This window comes from Hyperoodon ampullatus (genome assembly GCF_949752795.1).
Source record: "Hyperoodon ampullatus genome assembly, chromosome: 19".
In the NCBI taxonomy this organism is placed as follows: Eukaryota; Metazoa; Chordata; class Mammalia; order Artiodactyla; family Ziphiidae; genus Hyperoodon; species Hyperoodon ampullatus.
This window is the reverse complement of record NC_136932.1, coordinates 3,285,385-3,312,926: the sequence shown is the minus strand read 5'-3', so window position 1 is coordinate 3,312,926 and position 27,542 is coordinate 3,285,385. Positions and strand designations below refer to the sequence as shown.

Here is a 27,542-nt window from a genome sequence, read left to right as displayed (position 1 = left end):
CAAGGCCACAAATATCTATTTCATGCGGCTCCCAAATGCCCAATGAACCACGACCTCCTTAGGTCAGAACCACCAGGAACATTAAGGGAGGGTCTGGAACGTTTTGGAGAGGAAGTGGTGAATTATCCAGGCACTTTCTCAAAGCCCATTTCTCTGAAAGGAAGGAGAACAGACCCCGCAGGGCAGCTCGCTGGCTTGTTTTTCACACACGGACAAAATTGAAGAGTTGGGGATGCGGACTTCTGAGACCAGTGGGTACAACCTAGGGGATGGGCACGGAGGGAAGGAGATGCACCCTCCAGTGCTGTCCATCCTGCCTAGCTGTCATCTTAGAAAAATGCTAAAGGGGCAACATAGCCACAGGGGTGAATCTGCCATTTCTTTTCTCCTCTGCCTTCACTGGGATGGGGATGGGCTTTGGAAATGGAAGGGGTTCCAGAGGAAGCTCTCCTGCCACCGGTCTCCTTCCAAGTTTATTCGTAATCAGCTCAATCCATGAAAGCAGTTTCTAAAGCGCTCTACAGAGCTCTAGATAGAAAATATGATACTAATTATCACGGCAACTAGTACTGGTTATGGTGATTATTGCCACTGCCAGGATGAATGCTTATGACTGGGACAAGGTCCTTTGGGTGGTGTTACCTGGTGGACTGGGCTGTAACTCTGGGCCTCGCTGGCTCTCTGGGACCAATGGGGTACCCAAGCTGTCCCTGAGGAACAGCCCAGGAGCATTGGTCTGGGAAGAGTGTCACCTCTGGGGGCCTCTCAGCAGAGTCCTGGGCCCCAGCCTGGCTGTGGCAGGCTCCTGGTCTCCCCAGGATACTCCGACTTCCTCCTCCCCCCCTCCCCAGGCACAGCCAGGGAGCTCCCTCAAGGAATAGCACTGGTTTTGACCTTGGCGAGGACTTTCTTCTCCTTGACCCGGCGATTCTGAAACCAGATGGTGATCTGGCGCTCTGAGAGGCTGGTGGCCGCCGAGATCTTGCGCCTCTTGTCTTTTGTGATGAACTTGTTAGCCGAATACTCGCGCTCCAGCTCCCGCAGCTGCCCCTTGCTGTAGGGAATACGTTTCTTGCGGCCGCGGCGGAAGGCGCAGCCGTCTGGAGGGTGCTGCGCGCTCGAGTCTGCGCGGCAGGAGAGGGAGGGAGAGAAAGACATGCTCACACCACCGCCTGGCGCAAGCTCAGGCGCAGACCCAGGCCCCACAAGCTAAGTCATCCTGCAGGAGCACCCAGGTAACCCTACAGGCATTCGTGCACTCCTGTTCCCTCAAAGCACAAGAGGACACCTCGGCTTCCAGCTCTGATCACCGCCCAGCCTTGGAAAGCGGTTTCTGCAGGCCACCCTCACTCTTCACTGCCCTCACACGTGCAAGTCTGCAAACACACCCATCACACACGGCCAGACCTTTGCCCACCGTCTACATATGTCCGCCCTCACATGCATTTTCCAACTCTTGGCCATTCTTATAGATACTACAAGCAAGTTCTGTACGGGGGGAACACGTTTCTGCCCCCACTCCCAACACACACATGCACTAATGCACACACCTAAGCCATGGCTGCAGGAAATCTAAACTTCCCTTTGGAAACTGAAAAACTCATCTGAGAGAAAGTGAGGGGTTGTATTCTTTACAGAACATCCAACTTCTCTGTTCCCACTCACCCCACTGTACCCGATACTCAATGAATTGAGAGTTATTTGGCCCTTTTGAAGAATTCAACTGGGATCCTGCTGGGCAGGGATACCCTGAGCCCCAAACAACAGCAAAGAGAGCCAAACACACCAACATATTGAAAGGCTGGTCCCAAGGTCTCCTGGGGAGGTCAGGGGCTTGGTGGTCCTCAGGCTTCAGATAGCCCGCAGCTCAGGCCCTCACACAGCCCCTCTGGGGCCTCTACCCAGGCTCTCTAACTGCCTGGACCCTCCTTCAGAGTCCTAATAGCCAACCAAGGAGAACCAAGCTCCTCCTCACCAGCCCCAAGTCTCCCTCCACCTCCTCCCAGGCAAGTGCCAGCAGGGCCTACAACCCCACACTCAGCGCCAAGGGGATCCAGAGTAGTGGGCAGTTTACCTGCAAATGCCGCCTTCCAGAAGGGACCCGGTGGGTTTTGTTCTCCCTGGCAACACATCTGGCTGTTCCAGCCACCGGTGAGGGCCCAGGGCTGGTAACTGTCCACAGGCAGCAGGGAGTCATGGCGAGGCTCCCCAGGGGCGCCCAAGGTCTGCACCACCGACACATCCAGGTAACTGGCCATAGGCTGGTAGGGTCCCGGGTACCCCGGGTAGAAGGCAAACTCGGTGGGGCGGCTGGGGTACTCCTCCCCGGCCGCGGGAGTCTCCGCAGGGTAGGCGGCCAGGGTGGCCGCCTGGGCACAGGGTTTCAGGGAGCTCCGGGACACTCGGCAGGAGTAGTACCCGCCTCCAAAGTAGCCGTACGGCACCGGAGCTGGGGACGCCCCCTGGGGCACCCCGGGGCATGGGTGGCACTGCTTTGGTGGTTCCGCAGAGCCTGGAAGATCCAGGGGGGCGTAGTTGACAGCGGGCATAAGCGTAGGCGCCGCCGCTGGGTGGCTGGTCAGTGGGGAGTGGGCGACCAGATTCCGACTCCCTCCGGCTCCCAGCAAGCCTTCGATTTCCTTGGCCCCGTCCAAGGTGGCATAATTGCCGGGCTCCATGGGGCCGAGGGTCGGCTCATGGGGTGCTGGGGGTGGGGGATACAGGGGGCACCCAGCTCGCTCTCCCCACCCAGGCCCCGGGAATCCAAAGCGTTTTAAATCGCTCCCAGCTCGCTCGGCGCCTGCATTCGCTCAGCCCGGCCGTCTTGACGCAGGAGACGCAGGTGCCCGGGCACGCGCGCTGATTGGCTGCGGCCTGGCGGAGAGAAGCTAATAAAATCTTCATGGCAGAAACTGCGAAAATACTTTACCCCCGCTTTCTCTCTCTCTCTCTCTCTCTCTCCCTCCCTCCCTCCCTCTCTCTTCCTCCCTCCCCCCCTTTCTCCTTCTCTCCCTCCCTCCCTCCCTCTCTCCCTCTCTCGGTTTTTTATTGCATTTGAAAACGAGAGAAAAGAGACGAGGTGTCCTTTCGCTGCTTTCCAGTTTGGAGCAACCCAGCTACGTCGGTGGGGGCGGGGGGAGTAGTGGAAGGCGGGAGAGGGGACGCGGAGCCCGCCCCACCTCGGTCGCCTCCTCTCCCTCCCTGGCTCTCTGTCTCCTGTGCTTTGGCAGGTTTAACGAGAGAATAAAAAGCTCTCCCTATAAAGTGTCCATCTTGTGGGGGGAAGGGGAGTCGGGGGTGGGGCCGGGAGGCCGCTCTGGGCCTGAAAGGGGAACCCGGGAATGTGCCTGAGTCGGAGGAGGCTGGAAAATGGGGATTACGGGGTATTTCTAGAAGCCCCTTGCTTTGAGTCCTAGGTACTAGCATCCCAGTTCACTCCAGGTGCTCCTTTCCATCCTGGATGCGCAGTAATAAGCTGCTCCCGGGCCTGGGGAAGTGCCTGGGACTTCTCTTCCCCAGGGACTCAAGTTTCTGCCCAGAAAGCTCCGGATTCAGAGAGGGGTGGGAGGGAGAGGGAGCGGGACACGTGCTCCAAAGAAGGAGACTTGAGAACTGAAGACGCTAAACGTTCAGACCTAAAGTGGAAATGGAGCTTCTGGACCTGGCTGTAAAAGGGGGTCTGGATTTCCATTTCCCCTATCTGCTTCCTCCAGGCTTTACATTTTCTTAGAAGGAAAAGGAGATGGGAGAGGGAGCCCCAACCACTGGAGGAATTGCCTGAGGCCTCTCTGTTGGGGCCTATTGTGCAGTGCAAGGCAGAAGACCCAAACCAATTTGTTTCATAGATCTGTCTTCAGAGGTTTTCTGTTTCCGCCACTACACCTCCCAAATCAAATCCTTCTGGGTTCACTTTTTCTAGAACTCACAGTTTTTCTGGAGAAGACAGGAACTTTTGCATTCTACACCAGGGTCAAGGCAATTATATAGAACAGACCACCCTGCCCTCTAGGTGGGCTCAGCCGTGCCCCCTCACCAACCTGAGTCTGAACTTGAGCCATTTTTCGGGAAAGGGCCCATGCAAACTGGAGTTGCCCCAAGTTGTAGGGCTGTAGTGATGACGACAGATCACTGTCAATGAATACTGCTAATAAATGAAGACACCAAGCAGGAAATCCTCAATGGATTTTGTTGTATTTGAAAACAACACGAGAGAAAAGGGAGGAGATGTCTCTTTGATGCTTTCCAGTTTCTTATTACAGCCTCTTGTTTGTCTGATTGTGAAAGGCAGAAATACCAGGATTTTTACCTAAAGCCTAAGAATTTTTTTTTTTTACTGGTTTTTGCTTGGTAGATGACAGCACAGGCATGAACAGATCCCTAAAATTTAAAAATAGACCAATCAATTCCATTTCTGGGAATATACCCAACAGAAATGAATGTTTAGGTTCATCAATAGGCATGTACTAAAGTGTCCAAAACAGCTTTCTTTATTATAGCTCAAAAATAGAAACTACCCAAATGTCCATCAATAGTAGAATAGGCAAATAAATGGTACTATAATTAAAGAATGGAGTACTAAACACCAATTTAAAAAAAAGACTGCTACACACAACATAAATTGCACAGATAAGTGGGTGAAAGAAGCCAGACACAAAAGAGTAACTTTTGTATGATTCTATTTCTATGCAGTTCAAGAATAGCCAAAATCAATCTATGGTGATAGAGGTCAGAAGAGATTACCCTGGGGAGGGGAGCTCCTGACAGGGAGGTGTTGTAAGGAAGCCTTTTTGGGGGCTGGAAATGTTCTCAATCTCAATCTATATGACACTTACATGGGTGTGTTCACTGTGAAAAAATTCAAGATGTACACTGGCTATTTCTTCACTTTACATCAGCCTATCTATTTTTTAGAAGGAAAAATAATTGAATACAAAAATTTAAAGATTCATAGCAACACTGCCTGCGACTGTGCTTTTTGGATATTAGTGTTCTTATCTGTGTCCATGGAAATAAGCAGCTAAATGCATGTAACTCTGCATCATTGTGGAATGCAGAGATGACCAACTCAAGCCTTGCCCTGGAGAAGCTCACCAGCTGTGCTGGAGACCCCTATGTAAACAGATACATTTCAATACAAGTAAATACTATGGGGGTGTTGTTTTTGTTTTACTCTACAATTTATTTATTTTTTAAATATCTTTGAGGCACTTTAAAAAATAAATTTACTTATTTATTTATTTTTGGCTGCGTTGGGTGTTCGTTGCTGCGCACGGGCTTTCCTCTAGTTGCAGTGAGCAGGGGGCTACTCTTCTTTGCGGCCCGCAGTGTTATCGCGGTGGCTTCTCTTGTTGTAGAGCACCGGCTCTAGGCACATGGGCTCAGTAGTTGTGGCGCGGGCTCTAGAGCGCAGGCTCAGTAGTTGTGGTGTTCAGGCTTAGTTGTTCTGCGGCATGTGGGATCTTCCCGGACCAGGGTTTGAACCTGTAACCACTGCATTGGCGGGCGGATTCTTAACCGCTGTGCCACCGGGGAAGCCCTCCTCCCGAATTTATTTAGCATCTAGTAGATACCAGGGAACAGTTCTGGATATCATATTATTAACATATGAGCATGTGCTCCCATTTTCTGTACACGTTTATGTATTTACAACAATCTGTGACCTATCATAGACCTCAACTGGAGTCAGATAAGGTAAGATTGCCTCCTTATCTGTAAAAATTATCCGTCTCCTCAAAGGCACAATAATTTCTACATCACGGGAAAGCTGTGAAGATTAAATGAGATGTTGCACATGAAAACATTTTCTAAACTGAATAAATGAGCTCTATTTCTGTTTCTGTATGTGTATCTGTTTCTAATGAACTACAAGGCACCTGTTTTTATTTGAAAAGAAAAGGGCAGTTTCTCTAAAGAGTATTGGTCACTTCTCACTTGCCTCTTTCAGCCTCGAGTGAGCCTGCGGTTCCCACATAGAGAACCTGAGGCTCAGTGCCTCCATATCCTCCCTGGGCTCTACAAGAGTTCAGGGCTGAAGTTTAGGGCAACCCAGGCGTCCTGACCTCCCCGCCGGCCTGGGCTGAGCCAGCCCTTCCCCCAGCCCCACAGACTCCTTTGTGTCCTGCTGGGAGCTTCCAGGCAGACCCTCAGGACCCCGGAGCCTCCCCCGAATCCCAACCCCCTTTACTGACCCGCCAAATGCGTTGAAAGCCTCAGCTGCTCCTTTACATACCGGCCAGACACCTCCAGGAAGGTCAAGGCCAAGTTGAAAGTTAAGAGTCTGTTTACCTCCGGGAGCCCATTCAGCGCGGCCCCACAGACCGCCTGTGACCTTTACAGCCAGGCCTTTGAGCGCGGCCGCCTCGCCCCCGGGGGTTCCGGCCACGGGGACTTGGCACCTCCTTGTCAGCTCCCGCCCCTCCCGGGCTCGGGACCGCCGACGAGGGGGAGGGGGTGAGAGAAGCCCACCAGCCCCGCTTGGGGCATTTGTTAAATTATGGTTTATTTTTTGTAAAGCAAAGCGGGCGCCCGGTGCCCTCGTCCTCCCGCCTGGAAGAATGTACGTGGTCGCGACGACCGCGGCCTTCAGGGAGGTCGTGATGAAAAATGAGAATTTATTTGCAGCGGCAACGCTTCTTTTTCTGGAAAGGTTGGGGCTCCGCTGGCCTGCCAGAGTGCGCGGGCCTGGCCGAACTGCTTAAGGAGGTCGCTGACTTCTCTCGGTTTCAGGAAAATGGCCTGATGCGGTGCGCTCCTTTCTTGGGGCTTTTCTTCCGTTCCTTTTCTTTCTGGCTGTATGTTCTCTCATCTGTCTTTTGTCTTTTGGAATCTTTTCTTTGTCTATTTGTGGTTTTCTTTCTGCCTTTCTTTCCTTTAATTTTGATTATCTTGCCTTTGGGGCCGTCTTGTTTTCTTTCTCTCTTCTCGTCTTTACTGCTTACTTTCTCCCCACCCCCCACCCCCGTTTACCTTTATTTTCCCCTTGGTTCCTTTCTCCCTCTCTGTCACTTACACTGTTTTCCTTTTGTTTGCTTCTTCGTCCTCTCACTTTTCTTTCTTTCGTTTTCTCCTTTTTCCTCCCCTCCTCCTTTTCAGCCTTTCCCTCTCACCTAGTTCTTTATTTTTTCCCTCTTTTTTCTCTCTTATCTCCCTTCTTACTCTTCTGAACCCCCTTTCCCGGCCCTCTCAACTTCCCATTGCTCTTCTCCGAAGTCTGCACGGGGCCTGCCCACAGCTCCCCGCGGCCGGAGCCTGCCCTCGGCGGGGCGGCCTCGCAGGGCGCTCCTGGAGCGGCGTCGCCAGCCCGAGCCCGCCAGCGGCGAGAACGGCCAGGCCCGGCTGGGGATGACAGGCGACCCGGGCCCTTCTCCCTGAAAAGAAGTCAGGCGGGGCCTGGACGGGCCTCAGAGGAAAACCTTTTGGACAAAATGACGGCGGAGTCTGGGAGCTATAAGGACCAGAGAGTGGAGGCCTGACTGGTCAGGAGGAGGCCACTCTCACCTCCGCGTCCCTCTTGCCCGGGCAGCCCTGCGACATCCTTGGGCTTAGGACCCTCTCAGGACGAACCTAAGTGCTTCAGAGGCGGAGGCTGAGGGATCCAGCTATTAGTCCATAAATTAGAGCCGATCGTGGCCTCCACCACCCAGCAAGTGGATCTGAGGGGCAATCGAGGAGGGTCTGCTAAGGGGAGAAGCTAGTGCCAGCCACATGGCCGCCGCCACCGTCCTGATGGCGCCGAGAAACCGGAGAAGCGGTGAGCCGGGGAACGTGAGCGGGGTCCAGAGCCGAGGGAGGGAGGCGGGGAGCGCGAAGGGATGGGAGTCAAGCTGCTGGGCGCTGAACAGCCGGCTGCTCCTGGCCTGCCACGTGTGCGCACGCCGTGTTGGCAGGCCCGCTGGCCCAGAGACCCCAGCCCCCCTTCGGACCGTGCGCTTTACTGGGAGGGCGACCTTGATCACGCGCCCGCAGCCGCAATCCAGAGAAGCCCAGGCGCATCCGGCCCCAGCCGTTAGGAATGTTGGGCCTAGAGGGCCGCACTGAGGGGCGCAAGGTTCAGGCCAGGTATTGATCTGGCTCGGAGTGGTGGGCAGAAGTCACCTCCCCTCTCTGTGCCTCCGTTTTCCTATCTGCCGTGTGTAAGACGGGACGCGTTGGACCAGCTGCTCTTTAAGTCCGCATCAGTGTTCACTTTGGGGACAAGCGTGGCGCAGGGCAGGCGGGAGCGGGGAAGGGAGCGCTCCTGGAGGTTGAAGGCCTCAGTGTGGAGGGAAAGCGTGGCGAGAGCCAGGAAGAGGCCTCTAGGCTCGCCGCTGATTATTCCGCGGAGGTCTAGAGGGCGGGGCGCAGTTTTTAGGTCCTTGAGGGAACCCAGCCCCTCGGCCCGGCCTCTGAGAGGCAACCGTTATGCGACGATCAGCCCTAGGGTGTAAACTCCGCAGTAGCCCATTAAATGGGACGAAATTGGCGCAGGAGATCACCTCCTCCACCCTCACCCTGTAGTTCCCCGAGCCCTCCAGCCCCCTCACCCGCTACAGACACTCGGGAGCGGATCCTCAACTCCCACTCATAAAGGTGGGATCCTCAAGTGAGAGCCCACGGCCAACGTCTTTGGGGTTTGCAGCAGCTTCCAGGGTCCCGGGAGACTCAGCTTCCTTTGTTCCAGCCCCTGGGATCCTTCATGGGGCTCAGGAATGGGGAATATATCAACAAACCTACCTGCAAATTCAAGAAAGCGATCTGAGTCACACCCCGCCCCCCCACCCCCATCTCCACCTTGTTTTTTCCCTCAGGGAATGTGGATGTAGGTGATAATTATCAGGATAAATTCTGGCTACTCATGTATAGACTCTGCTAAGTTTTCACTCCTGAAATCAAGAGGAATGTCAGCAACGAGGCCCTGGCCCCTCCAGCCCCAAACCTGCTTATTTGGCCTGAACTGGAGCTGTAGTTTTGAGGTTTAGGGGAAAGTGCAGTTTGAGAGATTTGATTTCTTGCTCTGATTCCCTCATTCCCCTTGCTGAGAGATCTGAGACCCTTCCAATGGCCCAGGACTAGACCATCCTGTGGCCCTCTTCCCTCCACCACCACCATAGCAAAATCTTTTCCCTTTTCCTCTCACTGAGTTATCTGTTCCAAGAAACAAAGTTGGGAGAAGAGAAAGGCAAACATTTCACACATATGCACACAGCGGGGCAGAGGGAAATGGCCCATAATCCATGCCTTCTAAGACATGTCCTGTCCATGGTGCTCATGAGGTCCTGTCTTTGAAGGCACATAACCAAGATGGGAGCGAAAGATGCCACAAAAGACTACCTTCTTAGAATTCAAGAAAGCCTTGAAAATAACCCTTCTGCCTCCAAGAGTGTCTGGCTGTACACACACACACATACACACACACATGTCATCTGCCTTTCTGAATCCCAGCCTCAGCCTGAGATGAACATTGGGTAGTTCCTTGTTACCATCTGAGGACTCTGACCTGGAGGAAAGCCCATCTCATTCACGCCCCCAAGGTTCTGGACTGGCCATTTATCCCAGACCCTGACACCTATGAGGCTGGAGGAATCTATCCAATTGTCTACAGTGTTACCCTAAACGTCCAGAGCTGATATTGGGCCACACATAAGGAACTCCGTCAAAGTGAGATTTGGGATTGGTGCAGAACTCTGGGCTCCTAATCTGCTCAGCTCTAGGTCACTTGGGCTTAAACTAGTGCTTCTTCCCCTCTAGCCTCCTTTAGAGGTTTTCTAAGAGTTCTGAGAGGGTAGACGAAGTGTCTTTTACTTTAAATGGGAAAATCACCCACTAAAATTTTTTTTGAAAAATATTTGGCCTCCATAGAGTCCATAGCTTTATCCATGATTGGAAGGGATTGTGGCTGTTATTGTCCCCAGATGCCAGAAATTTTTCCCCAGAGACATGAAAATCTTTGCTCTCCCCTCACATTGCTTATATGGCCACGGTAGGGCTTGAGAGGAGATTCCAATCTTAGAAGCTCCAGGTGTAGAAGGTAAATCAGGAGCTAAGGATCTAGAAGTTTAGAATAGGAAGGCTCAAATCCCCTAGTTACCCAAACTAGTCAGTTGGCATTTGGAATTGGAGGATCCTTAGAGATCATTCAGTTCTAGCCAGCTATGTGCTCAAGTAGCTGGGTGGCAGATGCTAAGGAAAAGAAGCTGTCTTGCCTAAGTCAGAATGACTTGACCTCAGGAAACTGATAGCCAGTTCTGTGGGTCCAGGCAGCTCTGCGCTGCCACAGTGGGGGCAGGAGGAGGGATGGACACTGAAGTTAGATGGTTAGGGCAGCTGGATGTGATGTTGGAACTTCCAGTGATGCCCTGACTATCCCTCTCATGCCTCCCCCAGGCAGACAGGGGACTTTTGAGTATGTAGAAGCTTCACAAGTTCAGGGTGGTTTTCAAGTCTGAGCTCCCTGTCTAGCAGGTCCTACAGGGCCAAAGCTTGGTCACAAGGGCAACCCGTCCCAGGCTGAGGGACTGCTGGTCTGGCTGTTCCAGCTCCTCTAGGCAAGGCCAGGGCTCCAGTTTCTTATTCCTGAGGTCAGTCTGGAAACTTTCCAGAGCAACAAGGCTCAGCCCCAGAGGCCCAGATGAGGGCCTGTGGAAGAGTCATGGGAAGCAGACCATATCTTTCCATCCCCTCCAGTCCCTCAGTATCCCCCAGGACCTAGCACAGGCCTAACCCAGATCTGCAGCTGCCTGTGTGTATTGTGTGTATGGAGGTGATGCAGACAGGGATTGGGGGTTCTCTCCGTCCTTGGATTGGAATCCCCACCGCTAGCCTACCTTTGGGTTCTGCCACATTTATCCCCTGCCCGCCCGCCCCATCTGCATGGTTTTTCTAGCTCAGGAATCACCTGTCCCAGGGATGCAGGCCAAGCCTTGGACCAGGGGAGGTGCAGATGGACCTTGGACCTCGTCCCCGGGGGGCCCTTCGTGGCCTGAGACCCGTGCGTGTTAGGCGGGCTAGGCGACTCCCAAGGGAACCCAACAACTCTCCACCAAGACGAGGGGCAGCCTAAGGACTTTCCCGCTTTTGTCCAAGAGCCTTACTTCCCTTCCGTGCCCTTGTGTAAACACTTGGTCGGGCAGATTTTTCAGTCATGCTGCGGACCCAGCTGAGGTTTGTCCGCCCGCCCGCCCGCGCCTGGCAAAACGGCCCCGTTGGCGGCTGAGGTCTCTAACCTCAAAGGCACAGCTGGAGAGCATGGGAGCCAGACCATCCTTCCACCCAGAGACTTAGGTGCACCTTGCCCTCCAGGGATCCCTCACCCTCAGGCAGAGGTTCTACCTCAAGATGGAAGCTCTCGCTGGACCAAAACCCGCTTAGAGCGTCGGAGAGAAACGCGCGGCTGCCTGCCCGACCCGGGTTTGCGACGCAGCCTCCCTGGACGCCGCTTTGGCCAGCACCTCGCGCCCCTACCTCCCGGCGCGTTGCCCCTCGGGCTTCCTGGGGAGTCTCCTTCAGAATCCTCATCATCATCGTCACTCATGTGCGGGTGTGCCAGGGAGTGTAAGCGCTCTGTGTGTAGTTTTCATTTAATCCTCACAGCAATAGAACTGGGTAGAGGGCAATTGTTACTCTCGTTTTTGTAGATAAGAAAACTGAGGTTTAGGAGATTAATTTGTCCAGCTTCAAGAAGCTAATAAATAATGAAGCCTGGACTCCAACATGGGTCTTTATGGCACCAAATCCAGGCTTTGACCATTTCACTTTCTCTTCCCTATTCAAACACCAAGTCGTTTCCAATTTTTAAAATGGAAATAAATCCCATTTAAAAGTACAGACTGATACAAATAGACTTGAGATATTTGGGAAGTTATTAAAGAAAAATAAAGGGATTGGGGAAAAATAAAATACTGACTCCAAGATAAAGGAATCTTTAACACACACGCATTTTTAAAAATTGAGGCATAGTTGATGTACAATATTATACAAATTTCAGGAACACGCAGTAATTTTTCTATATATTCCCCGTGACTTCTAAAACTACGAAGTTAGGGACTAAGCTCAGCCTGCTTATGCCTACCCCTCTCCTACCACCCTGTTTCACTTAGGAGCTTAGTCCATAAGACCAAGGAGGGAGCAATGCCTGGAATATTCACCTATAGCTGAATCCCCCGAGACTCAAACTCCTCAGTGTTTGTTGGCCCCATTGCCCACACCCACAGCACTGCAGAGAAGGAAAACGATGGGGTCAGTCTGGTGCTAAAACACTTTCCAATCCTGCTCTCTCTCTGGGGAAAAATGGGTGTTTGGTGAGCCTGAAGATTCTGAACTTGATTCCATGAGGGTTCTCAAAGGCTCACCCCTTGATATTGAGCGTGAAAGTTGGTGTGTGTGTTTGTGTGTGTGTGTGTGGTTTTTCTGGGATGTGGATCCACAGCCTTATTGATTTGTTTTCTAGTGGCAAATTTCACATATACAGAAAAGTAAACAGTAAAAATAAAAAGTAAATTTCACACATACAGAAGAGTATAATAACCCCTTAAACTCATCATTCAGTGTCAACAATTAACAACTCAAAACGAATCTTATTTCAGCTTTTTTCTGGAGTATTTTAAAGCATGTCCCAGACATCATTTCATCCAAAAATACTTTGGTTTGAATCCTTAACAGACAAGGACTTCTTTCTTTCTTTTTCTTTTCTTCTTTTTTTAACAGATCCTTCATGTGATTATGACACATAACAAAATTAACAATAACCTCTTAACACTATCCATGTTTCAGTTTCCTCAGTTGTCTCAAAATTTGTCTTTTTACAATTAGTTTACTCAAATCATAATCTAAATAAAGTCACACATTACATTTGGTTGATATGTCTCAACTTTCTTATGGCAGTCTCCTTGTCTCCTTTTTTTCATACCATTTGTTTATTTGAAAACCTAGGTCAGGGACTTCCCTGGTGGTGCAGTGGTTAAGAATCCGCCTGCCAATGCAGGGGACACGGGTTCAAGCCCTGGTCCGGGAAGATCCCACGTGCCGCAAAGCAACTAAGCCTGTGCACCACAACTACTGAGCTTGTGCTCTAGAGCCCGCGAGCCACAACTACTGAGCCCGAGTACCACAGCTACTGAAGCCCAAGTGCCTAGAGCCCGTGCTCTGCAACAAGAGAAGCCACCGCAATGAGAAGCCCGTGCACCGCAATGAAGAGTAGCCCCTGCTCGCTGCAACTGGAGAAAGCCAGAGCTCAGCAACGAAGACGCAACGCAGGCAAAAATAAATAAATTAAAATAAATAGATTAAAAAAAAAAACCCGGGTCAACCATATTCCCAAAGGTATTGGTCATCTTCAAAAAAGATTACTGTTCTATGTTAGACCAAACAACTTATTCTTACAGGTTTCTGCTCCACTGTCTAGGGCAACTGGCTGTGGACAGGAGAGCTGCACAGTTTCCTGCAGCCCCTCCCAAAGAAAATGGAGCTGGGCCAGGCAAAGCCCCTCCCCCCACAGGCCATATTCTGCCCCCCTTTGGTTCCCTATTGCCCTTGGAATGGGGGACCTCCCTCCCTCCCCCATTCCCAGGCAGCCAAGAATGGAATCCTCTGATGAGTCTTTGGATTATCCAGGTTTTGAGGAGTGTCAGAGACTGATACACAGCTTCAGATCTAGAGGCAAGATTACTGCCACTGTGGCAGGACTGTCCAGTCCCCTCCTTGGGGGTGCCCCCAGAGGCCTCCATGCTTCCCAAGGGAACCAAAGAGCATGGTCTGTTTCCAAGGTGCAGTGGCCAGCCTAGCTTTGCCGTATCTTACTCTTTCCTGCCCCTAGGGCATTATTGACATGGGGAGCTTGAACTTCTCTCCCTGCTCTGGCACATGTTGCCAGCTGTGTGTCCTTGGGCTGGCCATCTCTCTCCAACCCTCAGTCTCCTCATCTGTAAAGTGGGAATGATTGTCTCTGCCCAGCCTTCCACACAGGGCTTCTCGGAGACAATAAAGATGAGGGAAGTGGAGATTCTGTATAAAGATTACAACATACATATAACCAATAGGTTGTTTCTCTCATAGTTGGTGGTGCCCGAGGAGAATGTGGGGATTTCTACTGGGGGAAGAGGAACCAGCCTACAAGCTTGTTCTGGTCTCACGTCTATGGAGAAGCACCTCCATACACATACAGCAATGCCCGCCCCCAGCCTCCAAACTAAGAAAAGATCTGGGCTTGGTGGTGCCCAGCCGGAGAAGCTGTGACCTCCTGACATGGAGAAGAGTCCCATGGTGCTGACTTTTCTTTCCCAGGAACTGCCAAGGAGCCTGGAGCTAGGATTTTGTTTCATCCCTGACCCCCTTCCCCACTGCCCACACCACTTCCCTCTTTCCAGGGCTCCCAGCTTTGGTGCCTCAGCCACCCCAAAGCCCCAACTCATCTCCAAGAGGAAGTCCAGGAAACACTGGCCGGGCCCCGGTTACAGGAGCTGAAGAGGGTCCAACTCAGCTGCAATAAATGGGCTCTACCCTTCCAAGCTGAAGTCCCCCTCCCCCTGACTTTGCTCTCTGGGATCTGGTGAGAGGGAATCTCCATGAGCCAGTGCAGAATGCAGTGCAAACATCATTGAAGAGCCCTCACATTTTTCATTTCCAAACTACACTTAGCTCATAAAAGGCTGATGAACGTAATAAATTATCCCCTGCAGAACATGGTTTTAATTAATTATTGGGTTATTCAAGGTGACTCATGTGTGAAATGCAATTTGCCCTCGTAAACTGAATCTCACATAATCCATTCAGAGTAACAGGCTGCTTGTGGTCCTCTCCAGAGACTTACACAAAACTCATATTTATCCTTAGAAGGTCTTGGGGTGAAATAAAAGTGTGACTTTAGCTTAAAGAGAGCTTCCTCAGCTGGACAGCGGTACTAAGAGATTGAGTCTTGTTTTTCCAACTGCTGATTTGACAGGGTTTCTTTCTTAGAAAATCTGGTGCTTTGTGTACACATGCACACATGCACATGTATGTGTATTAGTCACTTTTTTTGGCAAAATGTCTGCAAAGGACCCGGGAAGCCATCTCACTGCAGAATAGAAATGTATGCTGAATTTTGCTTCAGCTAACCTGGCATCTGCTGGTCCTCCTACTGCTGGGGCCTCTGAAATTCAGTGTTTATCATCCAAGATTCATGTTTGCCGCCTATCATGAGGTCTCTGCTGTGCAAGCACAGAATTGCTCTTGTCTAGGATTTACACTCCTTTCTGTTTAACTTAAAAGCCCTTTACCCCAGGCCCCACACCTACAAAACAGGCTCCTTCCCAGAACGAGTGTGGGATCCCCATAGAGCCATTAGCTCTGCAGGGCTGGTCCATAGCATCAGGGAGGCTACATTTTTTAGACTTTTTTGAGTGGGGTTGGGGAGCTGAATGTGTTCATTTAAAGAGTGTCTGGAGGTATAGTGGGTGGGGGGAGCAGTCTGGCTGCTCTGAGCAGTGATACGTGTTCGCTAGGCTCCTTCCCCAGATGAAGGCAGTGCTAGTGGGAGGCAGGGAGGCGGGTAGAGGGACAGGGGTCCAAGGTCGATTTAAAGCCCCCCCAGCCAGAGTTCAACCAAGAAGAGGTGGGAGATTCTGGCACTGTGTCTGGGTTCCTGCCCTAGGGAAGAGTGGGGGTCTTTAGGGGGGGAAGAAAGGAGGGGGAGATTTAAAAAGAAGAGCAGGGTGATGTGTTTTCTCTTAGTCTTGGTCTGGCCCCTGAGTTGAGCTTGGAGGCTCTGCCAGGGGACCTGTACTGAGCCAGATCGGAGCCAAGAGAGGCCTCCCCCGGCTTGTTTTCTTTTCCCTTTTGCCTCCTTTAATTTCCTTCCTTGATTTGGATGCCAGAATTTATATTTTTTTTTAGGAAAAGGGAGGCTGGATTTCAAACACCCCTCAGCTCCCTCCGGACCCCAGAAATCTGTCCTGGCTGATCCCCGAAGTGGGGTCTTTCCAAATGGAGAGGAAAGTCTGTCTCAGCTGGAATCTCAGCCTGGAATTTTTTTTCCAGACATAGCCAAGACAAGGAGACTCCAAACTGAAACAAAATAAAATTGCCTTCCCTCTCTGGCTTACTCATATTTTCAGTTTCAGGAGGAAAGAAATTTTGATATCATTTCAAAGTGTGTGGGAATTTAATAAACATAGGTAGGTGGGTCACCCGCCCCAAGAAGACAGCTTGTCCAGTCCATAATACATCCAAAACAGTACCCACAAGCTCCGCCTGCAAAAAGACAGACTGACAGGACCACAGACAGCAGTTGCACCATCACACAGATGCTCTGACCGAACATGCGGGCCGATTAACCAGTGACCTGTTCATTTTTTCACCAGGAGTGAATGAATTCAGCGGAAGCCCCCTAGAAAAATGGATGCAGTCTATGACAGAGAGACGGATAGAGAGCCGGATGGGAGCATATATAGAGAAAAGAATAGGGATCGAAATTGGAGCAAAGAAATTAGGGAATTTCACTGCATGCAGAACAGAGGGGAGGTCCTAGTGAGCTGGACAGGAAAGCAGCGGGGGCTGGGATCTTCCATAACCTGTATTGACACAGATACAGATATCCTACTTCAGCACCCGCTAGGTTGGCCTTTTAAGATGCCAAAATGCCCAGGCAGCTCAGCCAATTCCAGGAGAAATCAGCCAGAGTCATTGTTTGTCTTTTCTTCAACCAAACAGCTTTCCCTGAGCTGTTAACTCCTGAAGGGAGGTGGTCAGGCCCCTTCTGCTCCAATCTAGGATTGGATTCTCTCCCACAACTCCCATGGGGGAAAATCGCTCACCTTTACTGATTCAGTATTGGAGAGGAAGTGCTTTGGTTTGTTGCATATAAACAAAACACCCTTGAATGATCTCGAAGTTTTATCAACTTCAGTTTTTATTTCCTTGATCAGGTTATAGGCCAGAAGCAGGACCAGAGGCCCAACCACAATTTTCAAGTCCCAAAAAGCCAATGAGTTTTTATTTTATGTTTATGATTAGTCTTATTCTTGGTCATCTCCTCTTGCCTGGTGTGACAGAGCCACAACCATATTTACATAAAGAAGGCTGGAGCATTTAGGCAAGTACTCAGATTCCAAGCCCCCCCCCCCCCATTTTAGCCATGCCAGTCAGATGGGGGAGGATGTGACAGAGGAACAAGATTCCAAGGGCCCTGCTGGGCTGACGCTGATCTTTCCTTCATTTAGAAGTTTCTTTGGAGAGGGCTGAAAATGGGTAGCAGAATCCCCAGGAAGGGAGGAAATGGAGGAAATTAATGGTTTGGGGGTAAATCCAGTCAGTTTATAATTCCCATGATGTTTGGACCATTTCAGGCTCTGAGCAGCTGCTCTTTGAGGAGACACGGGGTGGGGGGGGTGGGTTGCCTTGCTGTCTTTTAAATCAAAATCTCCCTCCCCAGGCCTCTTCGTGAGGGGCTCCGGGAGTGTGGGATCTCAGTGTCCTCCAGCAGCCCCTCTCCTGACCCCCAACTCGGACCTCCCTTACTTGTCTGTTCCGCCTCACAGAATTCATCCTCTGGGTTTGCCAAATATCCTGCTGGCCAAGAAACCATCCCCAAGATCTCCTTCTTGACCCAATTCCAGCAAATGTCTTGAATCTTTCTGTGCCTCAGTTTCCCTATGTTTTTAGTGAGGGAGGCTGGGAAGACAGCTGAGGCACTGGTCTAGGCAGAGGAGGATTTGGGCCACAGACTCATGTTTCTCCTGCATGGATTGGAGTCGGTCGCTGGTCGCTCCAGTGAAACGGAGAGCAAGTGCCCAGAGCCACCCCAACCGAAGCGGGTGGGAGCAGCGGACCCATAGGCGCCCCAGAAGCCGCCTGGCTCTCGCCCCATGTCCCTCACCTCACCCCCGGCCCCCAGCTCAGTGCAGGGATCGGGAGAACTTCAGGCCCGCTGGCTTCCTCACCGTATCCTAGGATACCTGGCCTAAAGGGCCGACTTTCTTTAGAATGACGCGCGGTAGCCGGCCCAACCCGGTGAGATTGCCCGAAGCGGTCCGGCGGTCAAGGTGGGCTGGGAAGCCAGGGGCTGGGGAGGCCGCGAGGGGCTCAGAGGGAGGCATTTCCCTCCAGGAGCATTTACTCCCAGCAGGGGAGGGTGCCTCTACCTCTGCTCGGTCTCCATCCCCAGATGCCCCAGGGCAGCCGCAGCTCAAGTCGCCCGCCGACTCCCCGCCAAGTGGCCGCCGAAAATAGCATTTCCAAGAGCGCCTCGGCCGGTCCCTGGGCGAAATGGTCGGAAGATCTACAGAGCCGAGCCGACAGGGAGAAGGCGGGAAGTCCCGCAACAGTACATATGTTTCAACTGGAAAATGAACGGCTAGAGTTTGGCTTAATTTTTGCTCTGAGTGGTGCAAACAATGTCCCCTTTTCACTCTTCGGTCGGAGATCTCAGATGTATAGACCTGGTCTGGGAGCTAAAAGTTAATTCCTACCGCCCCCGCCCCCACCCCGCCAAATAAATCTTTGTACTCGGACTACCAGCTAAGTGCCTGCTTTAGCATCGTTCTCGTCGGGTTAAACTCTGAAAACTTGCTTCAGAAAAAAAAAACAGAAAACAAAAACAAGCAAAAAAAAACCTTTTGTTTTTATTTTTTAAAACGAATAAGTCAACGGCCTGATTTTTATTCTGATTCTGAGAGAAGTCTACATTTTAGTTGTTACAAAGATTGTGTAGATCAGACCTCATAAGCAGAAATGTAATTTGTTTTTAATTTTTCTGTTTTCAATTTTTCCGTAATAAATTTTATTATCTATAAAATTAAAAATGAATACTATTAACCTAATAAATACCAGATTTTAATCCATCTTTTTAAAAATTAGGTAATGTATGCTAAAAGTAGAATCCCAAGGCTACAAAAGGACATAGACTGAAAAGTAGTTCTCTGTCTCTTCTGATCTCCGTTCCTCCCAGAAGCAACCACTGTTCTCAGAGTCCTCTGTTTTCTTACAAATACCTTTAACACAAAAGACAGCATACCATACACATAGCTTTGCATTTTGTCTTTTTTTTAAGCGTTAATGATGTTTTTATGTCTTTACTAATGTCTTTTTAATGGTTCCATTTTATTGTATGAATGTGCCACAATTTATTTAACCAGGCTACTATTGATAGATATTTAGATTGTTCCCAATTTTCTCTTCCTTTTTTCTTTTTCCTGCTATTGCACCAAAATACGCTACTCTGTGTATATATGCAAGTGTATCGGTATGATATATTCTTAGAAATGGGAGGTATTTGATACCTTTGAGGCTTTGTGAATTTTTAATATTCATAGAGGTTGAACCTTGCTTCACAGTGTTAAAGCAATTTGTATGTCCTTTTTCAGAGAACTGTCTTTTCTTGTCCTCCCATTTTTCTATTGGTTTTTGTTAATCTAGTTTCTTACTAATTTGTTTTTTACGATATTTTACTAAAATGTGAGGTTGTGGGTTTTGTCCCTATGATTATACTTGTGACTGAGGATTTGGAGTTTATATGTATCAGAGTTTTCCTGACATATTTTTTTTTTTCTGGAGGGACTAGAGTGTAGATTTCAGACTATTGCCCATTTGGATTTTCTCTTGCAGAATTCCATTCTTATTGGAAAGTGGGGATAGAATTGTTTTTTCTTAATCATTTCTTCATCTTCTCTGACTCTCCTTAAGATTAGAAGACACAGAAAAGTCCCAGGTTGGACTCTGATGGAAACGGCTTCAGCGCTAGAGACCTAAGACCTCAGGCCTGGCTCCCCCTCTGTCTCCTTCCCTCGAAGCCTCAGCCCAGGGCAAACCCCTCGACAGGTCACAGACTCTCACCCAAGAACTTACAAAGCACTAGAAAATTGGGGTAGGGTCTAAGATACGGTTCCTCCAGACACCTGGCAGATGGGCCTTTGGAGCCTTGGCCCTTCCACTCTGGACGGCGCGGGTGGTGGGGGAGGACCGTCTATCGACTTGGCCTCTGGTTCTCGGGAAACTGAGAGAAAGCTGCTCCCTCTCGGAACTTAGTGATCACCACGCGCTTAGTTATCCCCAGAGGACATCTGGGACGGCCAGGACTGCCTGGGGTCGGGAGGGTCGGCGGGGATGAAGTTGGGGAACAAGGGAGGCAAGCGAGGAGTCGGAGGGATCGGGGGGGGGGCGGGGCTGCAGAGGCCGCGTCTCGCTCTCCGAAGAGGCGCCCATCAACCGCGGGATCCCGGCAACGAGCCGACCTCCCCGCATCCTGCCTCCCAGAACTCCAGGCGGGGCTCCGCGATCCCAGGTCGCAAACAGAGCCTCTTTCTACCGCACCGGATATTCCGCTGGTGGACCAACGAGCCCTTGCCAGCGCTTTGCTGGGTGGGGTGGGGGGACCTTCAGCCGCGCATTCCCACCACTTTCAGGAACTCTTTGGAAGGCAGAATGGTTTGCGTCTTTATCCTACCTGGGCAGTGTAAAGAAACTGAGCAAAAACGTTAGGCAGATCTTTAGAGAAAAGGTCAAGAGAGAATTCGGGCCCTGCAGAGCTCCTTCGTCAGGAGCCGGATCTACCCAAGGAGGAGAGGACGCGCGCTGACACTTACTGAGCACTTTGTGACCCAGACTAACAACCTGGAATTTGGGGGAATTTCAAGGTAGTCAAATGCCTCGGGGCAGTGTTTCAGATTTGAAAACAAGATACGCCTTCCCCAAGATTTTGTTATAAAGTTTTATCCCTTCGGTATTGTCAGAATTGAGGTATGGATTTGGTAAATCGAATTTTAAAGGTTTTTTGAAATTAGATAATGACATTATCTATTTCTTTCTTTTTTTTTTTTTTTTTTCCCAGCACGCGGGCCCCTCACTGCTGTGGCCTCTCCCGTTGCGGAGCACAAGCTCCGGACGCGCATGCTCAGCGGCCATGGCTCACAGGCCCAGCTGCTCCGCGGCATGTGGGATCCTCCCGGATCGGGGCACGAACCCGTGTCCCCTGCATCGGCAGGCGGACTCTCAACCACTGCGCCACCAGGGAAGCCCTATCTATTTCTTTTTCAGTCGAAAGACCTCTTTCCCAGGAGAGGCCTGCGGGGCTTTCTTACCTGATTTCTGATCAAACGATGTTTAACTTCTTGGTCCCCTTATTGCATTATTTCAGGTGAAGAAATGTTCCAATTATCCAAATATTCGCTTGAACGAGTGTAAGCCACATACTTGGGTTTAGGTGCTCGGCTCCAGGAAGAAGAGCTCCCCATCCCCACCCTCGGGACCCTTCTGCGCCTCCCTGGGGATGCCACTTCCCCACAACCCCACACTTCCTCTTTGGCCAGAGCCTGTCCTCCTGGGGGTCTTTTTCCAGTAGCCATCTCTTCCTCTGGAGGAGTGAAGAGAAGAGATCTAGGGAAGGATTTGAGGGCAGAACCGGTGTCGCTGGTGGCAGTCGGGGTGCTTGAAGCACACAGCTGCGGTGAGAAGAACCAGCTTTCTCACGGTGGCTCCCTCCACCCTGGACAGAGGGTCTGCGAACCTGGGGCCATGACCCACATGGGCTTTGTCCATGCTCCTGTGATACCAGGGGGAAACCACCGGCATCCTGATGTTTCCCAGCAACTGGTTGTTTTGATGCAGATGGTCTCCTATTAGCGTAATTCCCTTTTCGTGTGTGTGTGAGCACAATTTCAAAAAGCAAAGGAAACTGAGAAAGCAGGAACATTATTTGGTGGTTATGTAGTCCCAGTGGACAGTCCAGTCCTTTTCACTCCCCCCCCCCAAATTCAAGGTGGAGCTGAGAGGGGTTTTAAGCTTCAGTTTCTGAAATCATCATTGACACTCTGACATCAGTTTCTCCTTTCTTTGTCTTAATTTTTACTGTTTCCTGGAGCTCTTCTGAGACAGAATCTACACAGACAAGGGGACTTGTGGCGAGACAGAGGGTGAAGGAACCCTATTTTAGACCAACCGTGTTTCACAGAAAGCTGGCTCCGGGTCCAGAAGCATGCGGATGGGGGAGGGGGTGTGGGGGGAAAGGCCAAAAGCGTGGTGCACCGGAGTCCAGCCCCTGGGGGAAGTGCAGACTCACTGGCTGAGCCTTCACCCGGGCTCGTGGAAAGGACAGGCAGAGAAGTCTAGAAAGGCAAAGAAGTTAACGATGTTTGGCCGTCTGGGTACTTATCAGTGGGTCGGGGTCAGGCGGGGGCTGAGGCGACATGCTCGGGCAGACAGGGCCCGGGGTGGAGCTGCACAGGTGAGGAGGCTGGCCCCACCCGGGACGTGGCGGCTGGCTGGGCTAGGGGACAGTCCACCCCGGAGCCTCCAGGTGGGAGGAACGGGGTAGCTGGTGAAATATCAACCCCTTCTGGGTTCTGAAGTGGGGAGCCATTCCTCGGAGGTCATGGACTAGAAGAGCTGGGAGGCTGCTACCCTTTCCTCCCCGCATCCTGAGACTCACTTCCAAACCCTTTGAATCCGCAACCCCTGGCCTTTGGGACGGTGCAAGTTCGTGAGTTTACCCCGCCTCCTGGCTCCTTCTCTCCAAGGGCACAGAAGAGTCGCTCAGCTAGGTTGCGGGGGTGGGGTGGGTGGGGGGAGGTGAGCAGAAATCTCTAGCCACTGGACAGGGATGCACCAGGAAAGTCTTAAAGTAAACTGGGGGTGAGGTGGGGCGGATTATGAGAACCCCCTCTCCAGAGCCCTCAATTCTGACAGCGACTGGGGCTGGGGAGGGCCCCTCGGAGTCCTCCCACGCTCGAGCGAGCATCCGGGCTTAGCGGGCGGGCTTGGGAGGAAGGGCCGGGTCGCTAGAGGGATGCCTGGGAGGCTGGGGAGTCACAGAGGCAAGTCATTGGCAGGGCTGTGTGGGGTTTCCAAGGCTGGATTTCCTCACCCTCTGCCGCGCTCGGGGCCGTTGGCTGGGGGCCGGGCTCGTGTGCCTCCCTGCGGTGAATCAGGCTTCTGACCTCAGCGCCATCCCGGCCACACTCCAGAGGGTAAACATCCTCTCCACTTCGAAAACTGGTGGGACAAGAAAGCGAGGGGGTGGCTGGGAGAGGGAGGGAGGAAAGGAGAGAGACTGAGACGAGGGAAGGTTCTGAAATCCTCTCCCTCTTTCTCCTGCCAAGAATCCAGTGGCGGCCTTTCTTGAGGGTAGCCTTGCTGCCTGCTCGAGGCTGCAGAAGCAGCATCCCATGGGGCACTGTTTCTCTCCAGCTAGATAAAGAATTGGTTCTCTAGGCCCTCAGAAACGGGACTTGGAGAATGGTCCCAGCCTTGGGGGATGGGGGGAGCAGGAAAGGGCTGGCAGGTACCAGCTGGAGTCCCATCCCTCGAAGGACATCCTTCTGAAGGGACACTGGGCATCTGTGAAAGGTTAAGAGCACATACACAACAAGAGGAAATCCTCACTGTTTGGGGAGGGACTTAGTCACTAAACTTTAAGAACAGAGCTACTATGACTATCATTTTTAATGTTGAAGATGTGGAGGGAGCCTGTTTTGACTCTCAGCTCAAAGTCATTCTTGGGCCATGGGCAGAGTAGGGAGAAGCTGTGAGGTCAAACAGATCCAGCAGAGACCCGGATCCCTCTCCCCACCAGCTTCAGCAAGAGTCTTCATCTCCCTGAGCATAGCCTTCTCGGCTGCAAAAGGGGGACGATACTAACAGCTACAGTGTTGATGCTGGAATCATATCAACACGGTGTAGCCCAGGACTTTGCGTCAGCAAAAATGTCCCACCAGCCTCAGCTTCCTCTCAGACCTTGCTAAGGCCCCAATTACATGAGTCCCAGAAAAACCCTCAGCCACTTGCCCTCTGTCTAGTCCCAGCCAAGTGACTAGAATGATTGAGAAGTGAATTAAAGGAAAAGTAACATCCAACTCCACTCTTCTCCACAGCCCCCAGGGAGGAAGGAAGGAAGGAAGGAAGGAAAGAAGGAAGGAAAAAGGTAGGTGGGAGGGAGGGAGGAAGGAAGAAAGCAAGGAAGCAAGGAAAGGAGGGAGGGAGGGAAAGGGAGAGAGCTCAGTCCCCTTTCTTCTGGTGTCCAGGCTGTACTCCACCACACCAAGAGAGCCAGTGGCTCTGGGGAGAGACAGATGCTAGTAAATCACAGCTACCATGGGCAGAGACACCCCTAACAGTCTGTGTTTTACTCCGAGGATGAAAATAAGTCAGGAGAACAGCCAGGCTGAACACTCTTCTTGGGTTTAGGACATCAGAAGACCTTCCTTGAAACTTCCCTAGAGTATAACTTGGATGTAACTAAGCCCAGCTCTGTGAGGCTGAGGTTGCCCATTCCCACCCTGTCTTCATGGGAGTCCTTATGGGAGCAGCAACGGGACGGAGGTGACCACGCTGGAATGCCCAAGCTCTGTTCCCTGCGTGGGAGCACTAGATCTAAACACTAGAAACGAATTCCAAGCCCGAAGTGTAAGTTCAAGCAGTGGTGGTCCAGGAGTCCAAGGTCTCCCCTGGCTTTGGAGACATGGACTGTTCAGTCTTGAATCTGACACATATTGGTTTACTCCGCTTCTCAGGCTCAGTTTTCTCATCTGTAAACGAGGATAGTAGCCCCCTTATCAGGTGGTTTGGGGGATAATAAAGCTCGTTATGTGCTTTGCCCCAGGGTCTGGAACATCATATTTGTTAAATAAACAGCAGCGATGCGTACTGATTCGGATTCTCAAGTCCATACCGGAGGAAGCCAATTTCACGCCCCTGGGGAGTCGACTTGACTTCTCCGGCTTTGTGGGGCGAAGCCGGGAGAGGAGCGAGAGGGAAGCGCTTGGTAACCGGCTTTCCGGCCCTGCCATGAGCTTTTTCAGCGGGAGCTCAGGCGCAGCTCCCCCAGCCTCTGTCCTACTTCCGGCCCCGACAGATCCTCCTCCGACCCCGCTGGGGCGAAGGCCTGGCTTCTCTGCGGGGAGCCCTTTTGCCCGCCCGGTCCGGCGCCGGCGCCGGCGCCGGAGCCGGGATGCGCTCGGCCGGACAGCGCGCGTGAGGCGCGGCGTCGGGGAAGCAGGCTGGGAGTCATGGTCCACCCGCGATTTTTCCCCGCTGGGGAGTGCGGGGCTCAGCGCCCCGAATCAGTCGTACTGCTTGGGTTGCTTGGAACCGCGCTTCGGGTCTGGGTGGTGGGGAGCGAGGTTTTTACTCCGCGTGTCCTAATCTCCAGTTACCGGCAAATTCGCCCTGATGCGCCTTTCCGGGGCCGCGCCTTCTCGAACAGAAGCTCCAAACCAGCTCCGCACAGACCTCGCTCTCTCCTGTGGAGCCCCAGCCCCACTCTGCCTTCTAAGTCTTCTCTCCAGAGAAGGGGATGGAGGACTTGCTCCAATCACGCCCTCCACCTCCACTTTCCCGGGCCCCTTCAGACGGTGGCTTTTCCCTGCAGGGTCCCCAGAAGAGCAAATGAAAATGTTAGGGGGAGAAGGACTGGTTATAGGGTCCGAGTCCAATGAACGATTTCTCTTTCTTCCTCCTGTTCCTCCTTCCCCTCAAACAGTCATGTTGGAAAAATAATCAGGAAATTTCAAATAACCAGGAAATCTGCTGAGGAATGGGGACCAAGAAGGAAACAGCCAACCCAACAGCTGGCTTTTCTTTTCTCAATAGGAGCCCAGTCCGTCCATTAGATATGAATATAGCTACTGTGCAACTCTCCGTGAAATATAAATTTCCCAACCAGGTGGCAAGGGATATGAATTTTCATTGGGCCCTAGAGACACCAAGAGGCTGCAAGTCAGAAGAGGGTCTATTCAGACGATGTCCAAACACAACCAAATTTTAACATGAAAACCAGAGATCTTGATTCAGATCTTTCCTGTTTAAGTAAGGGGTGGGGGTCAGAAACACTATTGAAATATCCAAATAACTGAAAATATCTGTAAACAAATTGATCTCACTGGGCCTCCGTTTGTGTTGGTGGGTGTGGCAGACAGAATCGGGGAGGTCAGCTAGCTGTTTCCTGGTATAAAAACAAAAAGAACACCCTCTCCCTCCTTTGAGCGGCTGCTCATTTTCTCAGAAATGGAAAGAAAGAACTCAAGTCCCGTTTAGAGTGTGGGAGCTCTGCCTGTGATGGGACTGGGAACTGACATGGGAGAGTTTGGGGTGGAAAGGCAGAGGGGATGAGAAGTGCAGCAGACACTGAGTCAGAGGCCCTGAGACAAAGTCCAGGCTCTTTGTCTTTGGTGTCCCCTAGCCTCAGTTTTCTCATCTGCAAGATGGGGATAATGCTGATCTACAAGACTGCTGTGAAGAACAAACAATGTAATACATGTGAACATGCTTGATCATTATCGGACTTTCCTTGGCCTGTGCCAAATTCAAAGGGGATCATGGCAAGGAGAGCAAGGGTCCAGCTTGTGCCCCAGCCTGGGGATGGATATGAGTGTCCCCATGGCTACTTGATGCCCTGACACCTGGGTTTGGCTGGCTCAGTCTCACCCTCTACCAGATCCAAGGGGAAGTGAAAGTCCATCACAGCGGGCTGCCTCAGCTCCTGTTTGCTTTGGCCACGTTGTGATGGCCCTGCGTGGTTTGCCAGCAGGATTTGGGTGTTTGCTCTCCCGCCTGGCATGACTGAGGAGGCAGCGGGCATTCTGCTCCCAATTATCATGCGGACCAACGTTGCTCACAGCAAGGGAACCTCGGTGCCGCCTGCTTGGACTTCCTGCTGCTTCCGCCCCTTTCTCAGATGGGCAGGGTCCCTTTTTATTATCATTCCTAAGACTCCTAGGCTTGGGGAAGCAGGGTGTTAGAGAGACACCATAGTCTTTCCCTTTAAAATGGCTGATGAATGGATAAAGAAGATGTGGTACATATATACAATGGAATATTACTCAGCCATAAAAAGGAATGATATTGGGTCATTTTTAGAGATGTGGATGGATCTAGAGACTGTCATACAGAGTGAAGTAAGTCAGAAAGAGAAAAACAAATATCGTATATTAACGCATATATGTGGAACCTAGAAAAATGGTACAGATGAACCGGTTTGCAGGGCAGAAATATAGACACAGATGTAGAGAACAAATGTACGGCCACCAAGGGGGGAAAGTGGCAGGGGGTGGTGGTGGTGGTGGGATGAACTGGGAGATTAGGATTGACATGTATACACTAATATGTATAAAATGGATAACTAATAAGAACCTACTGTATAAAAAAATAAAATAAAATTCAAAAAATAAAATAAGATGGCTGTCCAAGTAGTACATACTCAAGAATTAAGAGGAGCCAGGAAATAAGCCAGCAAAAGAAATCAGACAGAGAGCTGAAGACACCAAGCACCAAATCTAGATTTTTAAAATTAAATCCTAGATTTTGGCTTTCTTTCCTCATGCTTTTTGGGGACAGTAGATGTTCAGGAGTAAAGAGGAAGAGGGGGCTTGATGAAGGCCACCCCAGAGCAGTCAGGGCCCATGGTTTGGGAGAGTCTTGGCGGAAGCATGATTAGTAGGTGCCTGGTGGGAAAAACACAGGCTTAGAACAATCCCTTCCCACCTCAAGGCAGCTCCTGGAGCTTCTCACCACCTCTCCAGCACACAGCATGTTCTCAGGAGACGTGAAATACCCTCCCCAGGACACATGGCCTGATCGGCTTTCCCAGGCTGCTGGTTAATAAC

The 27,542-nt window shown here is 51.3% G+C and overlaps 1 protein-coding gene across 1 annotated transcript; it reads right to left on the bottom strand.

Moving 5' to 3' along the window:
• Positions 1–870: 870 nt before the first annotated feature.
• On the bottom strand, positions 871–2,678 carry HOXB13 (homeobox B13; the record flags this gene model as incomplete). The annotated part of the gene is made up of 2 exons (XM_079725915.1): positions 871–1,124; positions 2,075–2,678. 2 exons carry the CDS (start codon positions 2,676–2,678, stop codon positions 871–873), a joined length of 858 nt encoding a protein of 285 aa, XP_079582041.1.
• Between the last annotated feature and the right edge of the window lie 24,864 nt (positions 2,679–27,542).